The 17,344-nt window shown below is 39.5% G+C and overlaps 5 protein-coding genes across 7 annotated transcripts; 3 read left to right on the top strand and 2 right to left on the bottom strand.

The window, feature by feature from the left end:
* The first annotated feature begins 409 nt into the window (after window positions 1-409).
* On the top strand, window positions 410-3,964 carry ankrd29 (ankyrin repeat domain 29). Its single transcript, XM_068743538.1, has 9 exons — window positions 410-475; window positions 1,023-1,133; window positions 1,393-1,491; window positions 1,702-1,800; window positions 1,940-2,038; window positions 2,288-2,386; window positions 2,550-2,648; window positions 3,325-3,420; window positions 3,899-3,964. Exons 1-9 carry the CDS (start codon window positions 410-412, stop codon window positions 3,962-3,964), a joined length of 834 nt encoding a protein of 277 aa, XP_068599639.1.
* Window positions 3,965-4,233: 269 nt separating this feature from the next.
* On the bottom strand, window positions 4,234-7,882 carry plekhb2 (pleckstrin homology domain containing, family B (evectins) member 2). 2 transcript variants are annotated; one of them, XM_068743897.1, is made up of 8 exons: window positions 7,809-7,882; window positions 7,297-7,347; window positions 7,018-7,170; window positions 6,840-6,942; window positions 6,617-6,656; window positions 6,340-6,426; window positions 5,777-5,894; window positions 4,234-5,553 (listed from the first exon to the last, which is right to left on the bottom strand). In XM_068743897.1, exons 2-8 carry the CDS (start codon window positions 7,331-7,333, stop codon window positions 5,417-5,419), a joined length of 675 nt encoding a protein of 224 aa, XP_068599998.1. In that variant the 5' UTR covers window positions 7,334-7,347; window positions 7,809-7,882; the 3' UTR covers window positions 4,234-5,416. The 2 variants fall into 2 exon arrangements, with proteins under 2 accessions (XP_068599998.1, XP_068599999.1); XM_068743898.1 differs by having other exon boundaries at window positions 5,777-5,891.
* On the top strand, window positions 7,355-11,884 carry ing5a (inhibitor of growth family, member 5a). 2 transcript variants are annotated; one of them, XM_068743896.1, is made up of 8 exons: window positions 7,355-7,377; window positions 9,568-9,639; window positions 9,886-10,052; window positions 10,218-10,329; window positions 10,410-10,509; window positions 10,637-10,772; window positions 10,892-10,953; window positions 11,034-11,884. In XM_068743896.1, the coding sequence occupies exons 2-8, from the start codon at window positions 9,612-9,614 to the stop codon at window positions 11,071-11,073; spliced, it is 645 nt and encodes a 214-aa protein (XP_068599997.1). In that variant the 5' UTR covers window positions 7,355-7,377; window positions 9,568-9,611; the 3' UTR covers window positions 11,074-11,884. The 2 variants fall into 2 exon arrangements, with proteins under 2 accessions (XP_068599997.1, XP_068599996.1); XM_068743895.1 differs by lacking the exon at window positions 7,355-7,377 and adding an exon at window positions 7,894-8,244.
* A 748-nt stretch (window positions 11,885-12,632) lies between these two features.
* On the bottom strand, window positions 12,633-13,681 carry cep19 (centrosomal protein 19). The gene is made up of 2 exons (XM_068743899.1): window positions 13,478-13,681; window positions 12,633-13,105 (listed from the first exon to the last, which is right to left on the bottom strand). The coding sequence occupies exons 1-2, from the start codon at window positions 13,605-13,607 to the stop codon at window positions 12,759-12,761; spliced, it is 477 nt and encodes a 158-aa protein (XP_068600000.1). The 5' UTR covers window positions 13,608-13,681; the 3' UTR covers window positions 12,633-12,758.
* A 105-nt stretch (window positions 13,682-13,786) lies between these two features.
* pigx (phosphatidylinositol glycan anchor biosynthesis, class X) lies at window positions 13,787-16,074 on the top strand. Its single transcript, XM_068743748.1, has 6 exons — window positions 13,787-14,138; window positions 14,480-14,561; window positions 14,655-14,790; window positions 14,898-15,111; window positions 15,344-15,444; window positions 15,526-16,074. Exons 1-6 carry the CDS (start codon window positions 14,075-14,077, stop codon window positions 15,661-15,663), a joined length of 735 nt encoding a protein of 244 aa, XP_068599849.1. The 5' UTR covers window positions 13,787-14,074; the 3' UTR covers window positions 15,664-16,074.
* The last annotated feature ends 1,270 nt before the right edge of the window (window positions 16,075-17,344 follow it).

Genomic DNA, 17,344 nt, shown 5'->3' with positions numbered 1-17,344 from the left:
CCAGCCTACAGGTCGCCATGTAAACCTGGGAGGACAGGACAGAAGATATATGTGGTACTTTTATTTTGACTGCTCCCTATTATTTTCTTTTTGGGGCAAACGTTGGGTCAATAAATAAAATACATTAAGCAGCTTATTGAATAAACTATTGAACTTTGACTTAATCATTTTTCCCCTCATTTCTTTGCATTTTGTTAAATAATACCTAATTGTACACTTTAGATGCCTCTTCAGTCTTTCTTATGATGTCTCGTGTAAAGAAAAAAATCAGTTAGATATACAATCATAAAACCATGGAAGTATCGATCGATCACTAAAATACAATCACTTCTAAATTCTCCACTCATACACGCGTCACCATCATCATCATCATCACTGCGTGCTCAGCGGCGCCCTCCAGTGGCCGGCCATGGGCTTCATGATCTCAGCTGTCATCATTATGTCCTCGAACGGGCGCCGACAACACCCAAACGCGGTGCGGCAAAGCGGGCGAGAGGCGCTCATCGTCGCCTCCAATGAATGAGTGCGCGGGAGGAAGCGTGCGTCACGGATGAACGTCTGCGTGATGTCTTTGAAGGTAAACGAGCCCTTTCTGCGCGTCAGCCTGCAGGCCTCTGAGCGACGGGCGCCACCAGCCTCCTGTTACTTCATTCATTCAGTGACGGGCTGTATTTAGTCAACGTTAGCTGGCTTTGATGGATCAGTGGAATCTATTACAAGCCTGCATTTTGCCTGCGACTCGTGCTCATGCACGGCTGCGTAATAAAGTGTCAGATGACCACTACAATTCCTGCCATGGAGTATATTTTTCTGTTTTAATTCTAATGCGTTAGTATTTAGTATTTTGGGAAAGCTTGATTATTGATTGCCTCAGCAGATTGACATCATTCATTCAAATGCCCATCATCAGCAAAAGGAGCCCCTGTACGGTTTTAATTGTCTGTCCTCTACTGTCAACGTGGTTAATACTATAATGGTGGTTTAAGGTGTGTGTGTGGTTGTTGTGTGTATTTACCCCTCAGAAGGAAACACCCCTGGCTAATGCTGTGTTTTGGGCAGCCAGGAAGGGGAACTTGGCTCTACTTCAGCTGCTGCTCAACAGTGGGCGCGTGGACGCAGACTGCAGAGACAGTGTAGGACGCTGTGCATGTCCCCGGCTGCTCTGCTGCACGCTTTAACCAGACAGACACACACAAACAGGTCTATTGTGCATGAGAAGGCCTCCCATCAAAGGTTCACAAACTTTTTTGTGTTTTCTTTTAACCACGACAAGGAGTGAGGCTTTATTTTGTTCATTTGGTAGAAATCTGCATTTCCCACTGCACGCAAATTCCTTTTCAGCAAGCCGTCCACCAAAGGTTGCTCATTTCCCGTCGCTGTGTGCCTTTGCAGTGTGGAACAACAGCGCTGATGGTGGCGTCCAACAACCGCCATTATGAGTGTGTCAAAGAACTTATTATGCAAGGAGCTGACATCAACTACCAGAGAGAGGTAGATACCTGCTAGATACCTGAGGATAACAGATTGTTCGGGATTACTATTTGAAAGTCAGTGAATCTGGAGTCCCACTGAGACATAGGCTGGTGCCTCGAAAACTATATCGGAATGACTGGATCTAGAAAATGTTTAATATGTGTATTATGTTTTATCATTTTAAAAAACAAACATATGAACGGTCTAATTTTCTCTCTGTCTTTCCAGACAGGCTCGACTGCCCTGTTCTTCGCCTCCCAGCAGGGGCACAATGACATTGTGAAGCTCCTCTTTGAATTTGGAGCCTCCACAGACATCCAGACGAAGGTATTTACGACGACTTGTGTGGGCAGCCTTCACGATGCCGACTGTGGAGCAAGCCGCTATGAGGATTTCACCTCAGATGGGGGATTCAGGGCGCTTTGAGGTGATGCTCGTTATTTCCTTGTGTTTTTTTTTGTGGCAGGACGGGGGCACTGCTCTCACTGTCGCCTCTCAGTACGGACAATCCACAGTGGTGGAAACGTTGTTGAAGAATGGAGCCGATGTTCACGACCAACTGAATGTGAGCCCACGTTCAGAGGCATCATAAGCCCCACTCAGACCTGCGTCCTCCTGCTGAGCCAGACGTGACTCACATTTTGCGGGATTAGTGTCGGTCCTTGGGCAGGCGACAACAAGCTGACCTGCACAAATACACACTTCTTTAATAGTAGTAAATGTGTTAACATTACATGGTTTGTTAACATGAAAATGTTTTCAAGCAGCTCAAGTAGATTTGAAAAGTGTGCCGTAATGCTTGTCTGTGTTTTAGGACGGTGCCACTTCTCTGTTTCTGGCGGCCCAGGGAGGTCATGTGACTGTGATTCGTCAGCTTCTTACATGTGGTGCTAAGGTTAATCAAGCAAGGAGGGTAATGTTGCTGCGTCTGGACTACATTTATAGATTTAAGTGACGCCGTCACAGAGTTTCTCCCTCCTTTTCCTCATGCCATTTAGATGATCTCATGCCAGGAATGACTTTGTCCTTTCTGTTATGTGTTTCATCGACGCCCCCCCCCCCCCTCGTTCTCTCAGGATGGCACTGCCCCCCTGTGGATAGCAGCCCAGATGGGTCACAGTGAGGCGGTGAAGGTGCTGCTCTTACGTGGCGCCCATCGGGATGCAGACAGACAAGTATGTGCATATTTGCTATCTTGGGTGTTTAACTAGTAAACTATTTCCTTATTTGAAGCTAAAACAGTTTGAGAGTTTGTTTTTTTGCTGAATAATACAAATTAGCTTTTTTTATTTACAATTCAACAAAATATATCAGGTTTTTAATGACGCAGTAGGTTTTAACTAAAATATGCACATCTGTAGAAAACTGAACAACAGACTTGTGGAATAAACTTCAAACCACGATTGTATTTGAATCAGTGTTGTTAGTTTTTATGTCTGTAAAACCTTTTTAGCCATTTATTTTTTATTTTTTGTCTTATAATTGTAACATTTCAGACAATGTCTTCCTTCTTTGACTCTCAGAGGGTCGTAGTTGCATCGCTTTGCAGAATCACACATTTTCTTGGGTGGTGGCGCTGCAGATGTTTGAAACCTGTACTTGTATAGGTAGTTAAGTAGTATTTTTATTTGCATATGTCTCAGTTGCATTGTAGCTTTATAGTGTCTCTCACTCGTAAGCTGCTTTGGATAAAAGCGTCCGCTAAATCAACGTAAAAGTAAATGAAGCCTACATTCAGTAACAAATACATGGATACGCACATTCAAACATTGTCACGTGACCACACTGAGTGGAGCTTGAGTGGAGATTGCTATGTTGAATAATCACAGGCCTTCTCTGTGTTCTTCTAAGGATGGATCTACACCGTTATTCAAAGCAGCTTTTAAGGGGCACAACAGCGTCATTGAGGAACTTCTTAAGTTTTCTCCCTCGCTTGGGCTTCTCAAGGTAGATGCTGCAGCTATGGATTTTACATTTTTTAGGAAATGCATTTAGTTGCTTTCAAGACATGAGAAAATGAGAAGATCAATACCACCCTGTGTGGTCCCCAGGAGAACGTCTGCTTGACAGACGAGAAGAATACAGAACGTAATGTGGTATCAGTTTTCTCCAAATGTAGGGGAAATGCTGGACTGCCAGCTTACCCTGCAGTAATGGCTAAGAGTGTGTTTTTCTTTGCTAATTCATTACCTCTCCTTGAGATGTATCAATAGTTGCACAACCAATCGCTGTTTGCTGTCTCCAGAACGGCTACTCCGCCCTTCACGCTGCTGTTATGGGTGGAAATATTCAAACTGTTTTGCTCCTGCTTGGGGCCAACGCTGACCCTGCATTACCCAACAAGGTAAGACACTTACATCTGCAAGGTAATAAAAGACAGAACTTTGTAAGTAACTTGTGAATGTTTTTCTGTTTGTTTTACCAGAACAATGAACTCCCTGCAGATCTCACAAAGAGCGATCGCATCCTAAAGATTCTACAAACATTTTAAATGGAGGACAGCTGATGACCAATCAGACGCCCGTCTTCGTGCATGTCTGTACTGCACTCAGTTTGCACTGAAACACATAACAGAAAGAAGGACCTCAGTGTCAATCGAACTCTGCTCCACTACAACACACCCTGCCTGCTTTTTGGTTGTGGATGAAACGAGGCTGAAATATCCTGGACGGGCTGCTGTTAGGTGTGTTTTATTTATTTTTGTGGTTTACAAAGATGATTTATTGGTTACATGGATAGAACTCATCTGTGTCATGTCAGAACATTACTTGTTCTGGGAGCAGAAGTCTGTGTTAAATTAACATAAAATAAAAACCAGGAGTCACAGTTAACTTTGTGAATACATTTAATAGTTGAAATACATTTTTAGTTTAAATGCAGTAGAGCTCATAATTTAATGACTGTTAGGAGACATAAAATTCCACATCATTCAAGAGTTTAGGATCTGTAGGAAAGAAGCTTACATACGATAATCATTTGCTGAATTGAAACAATCTGAAAGCCCAAGTCTCTTGTCTTTTGTTAGTGTGGATGGTAACGATTTGTGGTATGGCTGACATGCAGACCAAGAATGTTTTATTGAGCTGAAGCTGCAAGTCAGTGATAATCACCTGAAAGAAGGGCAAATCTGACATTTCAGACATATGGAATGGCAAAAAATAAAAGTAAGGCAATTGAAATATTAGTAGATTTCAAAAACCTGAAAACTGTGACTCAGCAGCTGCCAAAGAAAACACAAAACATAAATAATGCATGCAGACATCATTAAGAGGGAGCAATGTCCCCTTTTCACTTTAAAGCACTTTTGTAAATGCAAGTGTTTCCTCATACAGAGCCTTGTTTGCGATGGCTTTAGGAGCTGACATTCATTCAAAACGGTTACCTCAGAATGCTGCAATGTAAGGGATTATTGCTTTTGTGTGTGCATTCTCCTTTATATAGCTTTCTAGCTTAGCATGTTTACACCACAAATACCCTGAGAAGCCAAACAGACATTGCATTATTCACAACCAAAAGCAAAAATACATGCAATACAAAGTAAAGGTACAGTACATAGAGAGAAAAAAACAAACTCAAGGTAATTCAGCAAATATAAAAGACATAAAAACATACTTGAAAAGACGCAAGAAGACCTGAACTATAGTAGAAGATTACCGTTATTTAATGAACTTAAAAGTAATTGTGTTTTTGGTTAAGAATTTTTAAGATCAGTCAACACGAAGGCAGTGGGATAGCATCACAAAAGGTAAATGAGTAAGTGCTAACAGTTCTAACAGTGTATATATATATAAGACAAAGTAATTCACTGCCCATCAGTCATGCTTCATAGATGGAAATAGCCAGAGACACATTTCCCTCCAACTCATGTGATAGCACAGAGAAGAAGCGCAATGCTGCAATTATGGGGCAAAGTTGCGCTACTTGATGTACACTTATTGTAACACTAAAAGACAGAGAAGAGTGAACCGATTGCCAAACCAGTGGCTGCTCCAGCGAGCATGCCCAAAGCCACGTCACCGCCGTCGTTACGGTGCCGTTCTTGAATAACAACGTGGTTCGCTCCAGGAGCAGGGTATCCACCTAAAATGTGTGACAGGACAACAATGCATCATTTACAGCGACAACGTTTAAACTGAATGAAACCATGGATGGAGATTTAAAAGTAAAAAAAAAACTCGGAACACACTGAAGCAAAGAGAGAAGCATGTTGCATTGATGCGTGTTATCATATGTGATGTGCCATCTCAGAGCCAACACAATGATTTAAGTCTGCTCACATGCTGACAAATGTACAGCTATTTACCTTGGTAGTGATAAGGGTAGGCTACGGCGTAGGGCTGGCCACCAGGAGAGTAGACAATCTGCGTAGCGTGCGGTGGAGGAGCGGCATAGTCCCCGTATGGACCCGGGGCATAAACCTGCTAAAAACATCAACAAGATATTAAAGACTCCACTAAAAGATGTCGGCACAAGCAAAATCTTCAAATGGTCAGTCTTTTCATTCTGTGATCATTTCACAAATACTATTCAGTAGAGTATTTAAACACTTCCATTATTTCACCAGTAGATGTAATAGGCTAAAACTTTGTGCTGTATTTTTTTTTCCCCCTGTTATAACTGCACCGTTTGATTGTCCCTGCCCTCAAGTGTCATGTCAAACAAAAAAACAAACTGAATTTGATAATATTAAAACACACAAAGGAATTTAATGTAGCAGCACAAAGTATGCACATAGTATAACCATCCTGTATTTTGATGAATTTGTGTAGTTTGCATGCCTTTCTTCTGTTGTAGATCCATTCCAAAAAACGAAAAAAAAAATTGGGTTGACCAATCTACTGACAAAAATGTTTATTTTTATTTTACCTGTTGTGGGGGAGCATATTCTGAATATGGGGGAGGAGCTGATGCCATCACTTCCTGTGCAAAGCCTGTCTGAGGATCAGTGACCACCTAATAATGAAAGAAAGAAAAAAACAGTTACCTGCCTGCTTGATTACCGTACTCACAACAGATCTGCTCTGTAAAAACTTATCGGTGAGAAATAAGGAGAAGCAATAGCTCTGACCCCCCCCCCCCCCCCAGACGAATGCTCTTTTTTCTGTTTAACAAATAAGTAATGCATAATTTAGCAGAAACTCACTGCATTCATTCTGGCATCTTGAAATGCCATCGTCCAGGCCCTGCAACACAAGATCGTAGATATAAATAAAGCATTAGATGTGTTTTATGAGAATATAAACACAGAATACATCAAATTAAAACAATCTACCTCGCCAACAGAGAATAAAAGCAAGGGGGTGGGGGGGGGGGGGTAATTAAACTAAGTGGTAGAATGACCGCATCTAGAGCAGGTGTTGACTTACAGAGCATCATCTGCACTGTCTGCACATAGACTGATGACGCGTCCGTCTCTGCACACTATCTGGAGCAAAGCGTCACGCGTTTTCCCCTCTGGTGGGTTCAGCTCTAAGAAGCAAAGCAGATCGACAGCTTACAGATGTTCTCTGAGGTTGTACATTCTTCACTCTTGAACCAGTGTACCTTGACATGCAGATGAATTGCGGATGTTAATGCAGTTGACCCTCATGTGGATGTCATCCTCCATGTCACGTCGTTGTTGGTCATTATAGAACACCAGCCGTCCATCGGCCCAAAGGTCAAACCAGTTTCTTTTCCATCGACGCAATATGGTGCCTTTAATCACAATATACCGGATACTTTTACAGGATTTCGTGCCATCTTAAAGCGTCTTTCCCATCTAGCTAGCTGACAGAAGTAGTTAAATGCTGTTCACACTGATGCACCCAATGCAGTACTCACTTTGTCGATGAAGCCAGCCACTCTTTGCCATAGCCATAACAGAGGAAGGATCTAAAACGAGACACACACAGACGTGAAAAGGTCAGCCGAACCTCGTGCGATTAAGTGCAACTGCAACGTAGGCATATTTGGGGGCATGTTGTTGAAAAAAAATGTCGAGAATACATTTCAATATCTGATTTATAGGTGTTTAATCGACAGCTGCATTTAGTTCTCAGTCCGTGTACGTTAGCTAGCTAGCCAAGCAGTGCTAGATGTCAGCTAAAAGAAAGTTAGCCACCGACATTATCTAATCTGTTTAAATGTAACGAGCTGGGATATTAGTTGCTAGTTATCTTAAGCATATCGCTAGTCCTTAAAATATAATTTGTTAAAGTTGTTGTGCTGGTTACTCACGTGAATATTTGCAAGTATGTTTTAAAGAACGCTATCTCGTCAGAACGCAGTAAATACGGAAGTCAGATGGTTAAAAAAAAGAAGATGGCCTACTAGTGAACTATTTCAGGACCTACTTTGATCCTATGGTTTACCACTCGTTTTTGTCTCGTCGAAGGTTACTGTTTGTCCCACCTTTACAACATCTTCACTAACGTTGAAGCTCCTTGTACGGGAGGGCGTTTTCTGTTTTGAATGACGTAACGTATCAGCTGACAGCATTGAAAGCGCTCCAAACGCAGCTCTTGCGATTTTTAGCTGCTATTTGTAAACAAGAAAGGAACCTCACACGCAGAAAAGTCGTGTTTTTGGGATTCTGGTGCAGCTTTCGTGGAGAGTAACAGATCCCGCATCACTGTAATAGTGAGAGCAGTTTTATTTCCGCCGAGAAAAGCCTGCACTACAGGCAGAAGCAACTATCTTCAAGCCACTCGGGCAGCAAGTACAAGGCTTTACACATCAAACGCTGGCCTGAAATGGCGACGGCTATATACTTGGAACATTACCTAGACAGTAAGTATTTGGGAATATTCTCATTTGGCATTAATGTTTTGAACACTTGATGTGTTTGAGGTAGTCTTTCTTATTGTACTTTTTTGTGGCTATCATAGCTAGCTAACGTTAGCTACGACGGTTACTTGTCAGCTAACTAGCTAGTAGCCAACCGATTAGCATTGTGATGTAACTTTCGGCGGAATAAAGTTTATCCAAATCCCACGACTAGTGTGAAATTCGTAAACAGTAATTTTAACAATATCTGGACCAGTGCGCCAGTAACCACGAGTTAGCAGTTGTGTATTTAGCCAATTAAGGGCTAGTTCCTGTTTCATACTCTTATCACACAAGTTAGCAGCTAGGGAACTAGCACTGGTTTTACACGGTTGGTTTCAGTGTTACTGTCGTGCGCCGCACTCTAAAACCTTTTTATAATTGTATCTTGTGGCTTGTTTTTTATTTGTGTTTTTTCGGACCATGTATTTGCAACCTGTTGGTAACCGCGTTTCCCGTCCCCAGTCACGCGCCGGGGCGGGGTATTTGAAGTGCGTCACATAATGAAGGCCGGGCGCGCTATTAGACTTTGAATGTATTATTGCATGCGAAGGAAAATCCCCCGACTATTTAATTAAGATAATTATTTTAATAGTATACAATTGTCTTTTAAATATTATTTACATGTAGTTTTTCCTTTATATATTCTATTTAAAAAATATAAAGTCCTCTCCTCATGATGATGATGATGAATATATTTATTAGATAGAATGTTAGAGTACAAGTACAGTCACACAGTAGCATGTATTACAGTACAAATAAAGTCAAACATCCTGTCTAAGAGGAGCATTTCAAAAAAGCCCTTGCGGGCTTGTTTCCGTTGAAAGTCCTTCGTACATAAATCATCCACAATTAACAATACAAATTTAACAATACAAATAAAAATAAGACCAATATTAAATTACTCAATTGATGCAACGTAACATTAGAAAAACAAAAATGAAATGATTTTACACCGCCAGTGCAAACTAACAATTAATCTAAAATAAATTACACCACTGATGCAAAATGACAATGAATGACAATAAATAACTTACATAAATTACAATAAATTACTAGGGCAATTAATATGTGCAGCGTAGATGGACAAAAAAAAGGAGGGGGGGTTTGATCCGGAGAGAGTCGTGATGACTATCTCCGTTTCTGTCCCCCTAAAAGGGTTGATTGAGTTGAAGCAAAACTGCATTAAAGTTGGAGCTTAGAGCTTTTTTTTTTTTTAAACACTAAGTATAGAATGGACCCAGAGTTAAATTATTCTCCTCATCTTTATGTCGATCTCTTTTCTAGGTATTGAAAACTTACCATGCGAGCTACAGAGAAACTTCACTTTGATGCGGGACCTGGACAATAGGACCGAAGGTGATCATTTAATCTGATAAAGGTTTTTACTAAAGGTTTTGCTGCTAACTAATTGATTGAGCATGTCTTGTTTTGGCATGTCAACATTTCTGTTGTGGAAAAATATCTGTCAGCTATTATAACTGACAGCACTTGAGAAGTTGTGCATGGTCTGATAGGGTAGCATTCATGTGTAGTACCATTTAAAGGTACACATTATTCAAGCGTTACTTGGTTTCTATCAATAATATTTGTATTGTTGTTCAGAAAAAAAAGGAGAAATTGAAAAACTGGCTGAAGAGTATGTTGCTACTGTGAAGAACCTGGCCTCACAGCAGAGAGTGGAGCATCTGCAGAAGATCCAAAATGCCTACAGCAAGTGCAAAGAGTTCAGTGATGACAAGGTCCAGCTTGCAATGCAGACATATGAAATGGTCAGTTCACAACCTACTGGCGTTGGGTTCAGCTGTCAACATTATAAAGGTTTCATATAGTGAATGGTAAAAGCGGGTATTTTAAGTCAAACGGTTATGTTCTAAATGGCTTTTTGATAGTATATTTTTCAAGGCTCTAATTTACTTGAAATCCTTTGACGGCAGGTCGACAAACACATCCGCAGATTAGATGCCGATCTTGCGCGGTTTGAGAATGAGCTGAAGGAGAAACTGGAACTGAGTGGCTATGAAAGTACAGAGGGAAGAGGAGTGAAGAGTAAGTTTCTGAAAGACTCCCTTTGTGCAGAAATGAGAAACGGATCAATGCATATCCATATATAATGAAATCTTCCACAGAGGGTGAGTCCAGAGGGTTGAGAGAGAAGCGTGTGTCCAAGAGAAAAGGAAGAAAAGGTTCTGATGAAGATTCTCCAAAAAAGAAAAAGATGAAAAATAGGTACTGATTTGAATACACCCTAAATATTTATCACAGCTAAACCTCTTGTATTGTTCATGCGAGTGTTTATTTGAGTACTATTTTATAATGTTTAATCGTGGTCAAATATCTTATGTTGGATTTCCAGCCCAGATTTGAGTGATGCTCTGCTACCAATGCAGCCTTCAGATGTTTTAGACATGCCAGTGGATCCCAATGAACCTACGTACTGCCTGTGCCATCAGGTGTCATATGGAGAGATGATTGGATGCGATAACTCTGATGTAGGTTTTCATTGTTGCTCGATCTAATTCATAAAAATAAAATCCTTTTTCTTACCAATACTTTCTTTTTGGCAGCCCTCAAGACTCTTCATACTGATTTATTTGTTTTTATCCTTTAGTGTCCGATTGAGTGGTTTCACTTTGCTTGTGTTGATCTTGCCACAAAGCCCAAAGGAAAATGGTAAGAATGACGCATAAGTTGCAAATTCACATACAATGTGATCGTCCTCCATCTCTTAATATTTTTTTTTATTCTCTCAGGTTTTGTCCAAGATGCACCCAAGACAAAAAGAAGAAATGAGATATTTTCTTTCTTTCTTTTTGTAAATGTATGTCTGTTTGATGTACCGGTAGTTAAATGGTGTAATACGAGAATATATACATATTTTAGTTCATGTAACTCCATATAATTGGTTGGTCATACAGCAATTCTAAAGGCCTAATCTGGATTTGAATTTCAGCGACACCTGTGGCATCAATATAAACCCTATAGACATTATTACAATTTATTGTCAGATTTTGTACCACTGTTGTGCATTATCCCCAGAGTAAATCATCCTCCTCTATTTTATTTTTTATTCTACATATGTATATTAGTCTGGGCCAGTGGAGTTAAAAATGAGAAATTTGACAATCACAGTCCTTCCTGTTAAGTGATATATTGTATTTATTATTACTGACATACTCAGATATCCTGGATTGTGGTTTTATCCTACTTGAAATGTCAATTTTATAAAGTTCTATTTTTAAACAAATTACCAGCCTGCTGAGAATTTAGAAATGTAACACTGAATTCCTTTCCAAAATTTGAAGGAATGATCAGATATCCAGTTAGCTACCTCCTTAGGGAATGATTCTGCACTGTCTAAATGACTGCAGTATATACCATTGTAACAGATTGTTTTAATTTGCTTTAACCAAACATTTAAAAGAAAAAAAGGTGACATGTTTGAATGTATTGTGGTATTTACAGTCTGTGATTCAGTGTCTTTTCAACTGAATTAGATATTTAAGCACTTTGAATGGATTATTCCCTTGCCGAGGTTTTATATTGCTGGCTTTGATTTTTATTATATAGTTTATCATTAAAACGTCCATAGTGGATACCAATATGGAAATGTGAGTGTGAATTTTGTATGATCAAGTATTTTTTAGGACACTCCCCCAAAACATGCATATACATTTATTGTGTTGGTATGTACTCAAACTTCAATAGTATTTTAGCATCTTTAATCATTTTGAACTGTCAATATCACTCATTTAGATGCAAGTCACAAAAGAGCCAAAGTCTTTGTATTTGGTAAATAACTATTTTATTACAAACATTCACTATTCATCTAGATTGTTTCATAAATTTTCTCTGCCGTTGCTGTTTTTTTTTTTCCTTAATATTTTATTTAATGAGAATTTTTGTTGCAAATAAATTAACCACTAGCATTGTTGGGTAAATGCTAGTGTAGCAGGGGACACCTTGTCCCTCTGTGCTCCCCGTAACACTAGTGGTTAATTTATTAACAACATGGATTCTGTAAAATGTGTTTTTGTTTTTTTCCGGCTGGCTTCAATGCCAACGATAGTAAGGGGTGCAGCAATACCTTCAATGGGAGATATCTTATGACGAAGCCCGATATGATTTGATATCTCGAAAAAAGTGGGTTTGTGATGCTTTCAGTGGAATGCCTAGCAATTTCTAAAACAGTAGATAGTGTGAAGTCTTTCTGATTGGATTTAGCTGAAAACCCACTGATGCATACACTTACTAAAGCTGCCACTTACCTTTGTGAACAGAAATGCCAGTTAAAAACAAATTAGTTTTAGATATAATAAGCTTGCTAAATGTATAAACTGCAAGAAGATACTTTCATCAAAGTCAACCGGATGTTGTTAAAAGGATATATAATATGTTTCTGGCATCTCAGAAGATCAATACATTTGGTGACATTAGACCTGCAGTCTGAAATGTTAGGTGAAGCGGTGGGTGAGACTTTAAAATTCATTATCAGACTCATCATCCCAGCCGCATTTTTCTTTCGTGGTCTTGGTGAAATCCATTTCCAGGTTGTAAACAAAGTTAGGATCATCTTTGTGTTTACGATTTCTCTCAAACAGCTCGTCCATTTGTCCCTTTCTTCGAGCCAGCTCTTCATCATCCAGTTTGTTCAGGTCTTCATTCGGGTCGATGTCAAATGAGGCCAGGCTGTGCTCCATGCTGAAGCCCTGCATGTGATCTCTCAGGATGACATGAAGCTTTTCCAGCTGCCTAAGGGGCACGCCTTCCAGGTAGTCCCTGTGTCGAGGGAGGTTCTTCAATGTTTCAGCAGCAATTCTGGGGTCTGCAGGTTAAGGAAAAGGGACATCAACAACTTGCTCATTGGAAGCTAAAATATATATGGTTGGATGTACCGACTTCATGTCCACCCACTTTATGAGCATTCTGTATGTATCAAATACAGATCAGACACTAGAATGTAGTACATTTCCTTATTTTAAACAGATTCTCAGAACAAAAGTATGCACAAATGTATCTGGAAATATGCTTTATGGGAGCATAACAACTGTTATATTAACTGTATTGATAGTTTACTTGTGATTCTTATCCCAGCATTCGAGAAAAAAAAGAGAATATGCGAGGTTATTAACAAATAATAATCAAGTAATTACATTTGCGTGTCTATTAGATTCAGAAATGAATCGTGCCATCTTACCGGAATATTTTGAAAAGTTTCTAACTGGTATTATTCTTTTTCGCACTGTTTTGTCTTCATTGTTTTCATAAATTAAAACTATGGACGGAGGGCTGAACTGTACGCCACATCGTTTAGCCACGAAACTCATCTTTTCTTTGTAGCTGCAGGCAAATCTATTTACAAGTGGATCTTCATTGACACAATCTAGATGTTAGTGGTCATTATAATATAATTATATGGCCTTTTGACAATCAATATTTAAGCAGCGCTCTAAATCTAGCCGCCTTGAAAGATTATTAGTGTCAAACATTGCGGGGGTGGCTTCCGGTTGTTTTTTCTGTCTTCACCGAAGCCTGCCTATATTTAGAGAACATATATTTAAATAATTTTTTGTAATCGACGCTGATACTATTTGTTGTTAAATAATTGTTTATTGGTTAAATTTGAAGACAATTATTTATTTACAGCTTTCCTTAGTGCCCGTTTATTTTATTTTTTAGTCAGGCAAATGTATTGCTTTCCTTGAAGGAGAAACAGGTCCTTCAATATCGTTTCCGTAAACATGATGATGTCATTCGAACTGTAAAACTATTGTTCTTCACCATTACCATTTTGATGTATTCTGTGCTATTTTGTGTGGTTTCCTGTATATCAATATGTTATTGTTCATTCGAAAAGGGTGAGTTTGTAAAATGTTATACTTTTAAACGGTTAGTCAGTAATTCAAAATATATTTTGTCCCCGAAACCTGGAAGTACGAAAGCAGTCTATTCTTTTCCTGTCCGTAAAGAGAGAAGTGAAGTTGGGTGGAAAATAAATCACATTTATTGTTCATTCTTTGGGTCTACGTATTATATTGCATTCTCATTTGACTAAATGTTCCAATCATTTAATGTTTTGTCAGAGCTAACAAAAAACGAAATAATACATGTAGCGACATTCGTTTTCGGTTTTTTGTTTGTTTTTTAAAGGTGATCTTTCTGATCTAATGGTCTTGATCAAAACAAGTTGTTTTTGTAGATAAGAACAGTTGTGGTCTTCTGGCAGAGATTCTTGAAACCTCATCAGTTTCAGTGGAGATCAACAAGAAGGGTTTTCACAGGTAATAACAATTCATTTTTAACATTGACAAATGACTATATATCAAGACATACTGTGTTTGGAATGAATAAGTGCTATCCTTGATGTGTTTTAGGGATGTGGTAATCACAATTGAGCTCAGCCCTGATGCCCTCAGTGGGTTCAGAGTTTTGCTGGCTCAAAGATGGCCCAGAGGTGTTTACATTGATCCATACCAACTTGCGTCTCTGAGTAATCAAAGTGATTGGCAGGTAAGAATGTGACTCTGCCGCAACATAGCATATTTACGGCAATAACTATCAGGAAGCACTTTTAAGTAGACTACATTATCTTTTCATTATGTATATTTGATTTGAAGATTTTACTAGATGCAGCCATTGACCTTGAAGAGCCTGCTCACAAGACGTCAGGATTTGTCACCTATGTGTATTTCACCCATGAAGGACCGACTCCGAGTCAGCTGAGAGTAACAATTCCAATACATGGTCGCTATCAGAAGCCTTCTTGTGACGAAAATGCATTTGCCCTTGTCGAAATAGAACCTCTAGAACTTCTGCTGTGGACAGAAAGCGGTAAGTGGTTGTTCTGTAGTCATTTGTGTCCCTCATCTCAGTTATGTATAATATAATATGACAATATAATTTATTGGTAAATAAAATAAAAAAATGTTGAATTGATACACCACTAATTGTGTGTAAATAATGACATGACCATGAACGACTCCTCACATTGGTTGGCAGAAACATCTGCCAAAACATTTCCCAAATACCGACAACATGGAATCATTGTTTGTCTTCCTTGTAGGTATGCAGTGCGACGCTGGAGGGTCTCTTACTGTTGTGGATGCCCCCTGCAATCCAGACAATTTAAGCACTTGTGCATGGGTGAAACTCAAGTATTGCAAAGTAACTCTCCATTTCCTACTGTGAGTGAGATTGACTGTCTATTGCTCATTTTTCTCAATTACCCTATCTTGCATCCTGCAGGACCGAGGCCCTTTGGGTTTGCAGTTCCCGGTGGGTGATGGGTCCTTGGAGACACCTGTATGTGCTGGAACTCTTCTTGTCACCATGATCTGCTGTGTGGCACTGTCCAAATATATATGGGAACATCGAATCATTTAGACTGCACTCAACATATCTTGTGTTAAACAGTTCACAGACTAGAGGAACAAGAATGGCTGACATACAGCACCGTTAAATCTGAGGTACATAAAAAGGGCCAATTCCAGGATCCTTGTTTAAAGCTGCAAAGTAATCCAAATAAATCAGTGAACCTCATTCTTGGAATAAACTTCAAATACTGTAGGCAAGAGTCTATTTGTATTTTATTTTTGTAATCTTATTGCACTGTTTCTGGCTATACTGTTGGATCAGGTGTAGGAACGTAGCCCAGAGCATACGGTAAGATGAAACTTCAGTTTAGACGCTAAATCAAGACTAACTCACTATGCAAATAGTGTTGTTTATTTATTTAATTCCAACTGTAAACTGTATTTTAGATTTCAAATAACAATAAAACATTTATTGGTGAAAGACCGTTTGCATTATTTGTGTTTTAACTACGGTATGTCTTTTTGTAAAAGACAGAATGGAGTCAAATTACAGCATCATAAAGCCACAGGACATACAAGGGCTGGATTAGAGAGAGTGCTGGCTAAAATACTTTGTCTAATGCCGAGTCCTATTGTTCACCCTCTGTAATAAAACCTATTAGGTTTGATGTTGCGCAGTGATGATGGTTGGTGTAGTTCGTAGTTGGAAGTATGTTAGTTTTGGTCGATTTTAAATTAGGTCCAACTTTACAAGTACATTCATGACTGGAATCCAATAATATAAAAACGGTCTCTTCTGCACAAATACTTTTTTTTAAATAATTGAAGTTAATTTTGATGTCAATAACTTTGTACGTTTACTTCAGTGTATTGTTAGTGATTGGATCAAGATGATCATCACAATAAACTAGGAACAAAAGACGGGTTGTTGTTTTTGTGTATCAATTAGTCTCCTCTTTAATTAGATTTGTTGAGCTGCATTCCCTAAAAATGCTTTTCGACCACTTTAGAGAATTTAAAGTCTATTTACCGCTCATCTTCCAGTCCAGTGGTTAAAATGCGTGAGCGTTAAGCCTGCAGTCCTGTGCGCTGCGGGCTGTATAATCTCAGACACAGATTTGTGACACCATTCATTTGAGGTTTATTGAATAGACTAGGGCTGGGTCGCTGCTCGCTAGTTCCGCTTCCCCTTCGCCATAGCGGAATTATCCAAGCGCCGGAGGTAGAAGAGAAGTTGCATTGTAAATAGTTTACACCGAGTTGTTTGTTGCGGATCATCACGGCGCCCGTGTGACGGAGGGATTACTTTCTACGGATTCACCGTCGCAGATCGTCCGGAGTCACTGAAGTACTAAAGTTTAGCTGGTGCGGAACCTCCGGTGAGCTCCGCGGGTCGTCGTCTCCGCTAGCCTGCGAATGAAGCAGATTTGTAGCGGATAGAAGAGTCTTCGCTGCCGTCTAAGCCGCATATCTGGAATTTCCCAGCATGAACCCCCCATAAATGTGGCTATTAGACTGGTTATCTACTGCTAACTATGCTACTACTGAAACTGGCCGAGTGCACCTTGGACTTTAACCACTTCTCATGCTAACATTAGCTTATAGCTAGCAAACTTGTTGGCCAAGCAGTCAATGCTAACGTTAGCTTGCTAGCCGCCCCAGTTGTTTCTCTATAAGAAGGTCATTTTTAATAGACAGAAAACTGTCATAAATAAAAAAAAAATAGCGGACCGAGTGTCTTAAAATGATTC

Source organism: Brachionichthys hirsutus, chromosome 9 (genome assembly GCF_040956055.1).
Source record: "Brachionichthys hirsutus isolate HB-005 chromosome 9, CSIRO-AGI_Bhir_v1, whole genome shotgun sequence".
Lineage (NCBI taxonomy): Eukaryota > Metazoa > Chordata > Actinopteri > Lophiiformes > Brachionichthyidae > Brachionichthys > Brachionichthys hirsutus.
The sequence above is the reverse complement of the archived record's forward strand: the minus strand, read 5'-3'. Positions and strand labels throughout refer to the sequence as shown.

Bases quoted from the DNA above. Each gene is read 5' to 3' on its own strand.
- ankrd29 (XM_068743538.1), top strand. From the start codon at position 410: ATGGGCTTCATGATCTCAGCTGTCATCATTATGTCCTCGAACGGGCGC. The intron at 2,039-2,287 runs GTGAGCCCACGT...TCTGTGTTTTAG, and splicing joins ATGTTCACGACCAACTGAAT to GACGGTGCCACTTCTCTGTT. The intron at 3,421-3,898 runs GTAGATGCTGCA...TTGTTTTACCAG, and splicing joins CCTCGCTTGGGCTTCTCAAG to AACAATGAACTCCCTGCAGA.
- plekhb2 (XM_068743897.1), bottom strand. From the start codon at position 7,333: ATGGCTATGGCAAAGAGTGGCTGGCTTCATCGACAAA. The intron at 6,943-7,017 runs GTACACTGGTTC...TTTGCTTCTTAG, and splicing joins CAATTCATCTGCATGTCAAG to AGCTGAACCCACCAGAGGGG. The intron at 5,554-5,776 runs GTAAATAGCTGT...CACACATTTTAG, and splicing joins CTACCCTTATCACTACCAAG to GTGGATACCCTGCTCCTGGA.
- ing5a (XM_068743895.1), top strand. From the start codon at position 8,208: ATGGCGACGGCTATATACTTGGAACATTACCTAGACA. The intron at 8,245-9,567 runs GTAAGTATTTGG...TCTCTTTTCTAG, and splicing joins CTTGGAACATTACCTAGACA to GTATTGAAAACTTACCATGC. The intron at 10,773-10,891 runs GTAGGTTTTCAT...TTTATCCTTTAG, and splicing joins TTGGATGCGATAACTCTGAT to TGTCCGATTGAGTGGTTTCA.
- cep19 (XM_068743899.1), bottom strand. From the start codon at position 13,607: ATGAGTTTCGTGGCTAAACGATGTGGCGTACAGTTCAGCCCTCCGTCC. The intron at 13,106-13,477 runs GTAAGATGGCAC...CTTAACCTGCAG, and splicing joins AAACTTTTCAAAATATTCCG to ACCCCAGAATTGCTGCTGAA.
- pigx (XM_068743748.1), top strand. From the start codon at position 14,075: ATGTATTCTGTGCTATTTTGTGTGGTTTCCTGTATATCAATATGTTAT. The intron at 14,562-14,654 runs GTAATAACAATT...GATGTGTTTTAG, and splicing joins AACAAGAAGGGTTTTCACAG to GGATGTGGTAATCACAATTG. The intron at 15,112-15,343 runs GTAAGTGGTTGT...TCTTCCTTGTAG, and splicing joins TCTGCTGTGGACAGAAAGCG to GTATGCAGTGCGACGCTGGA.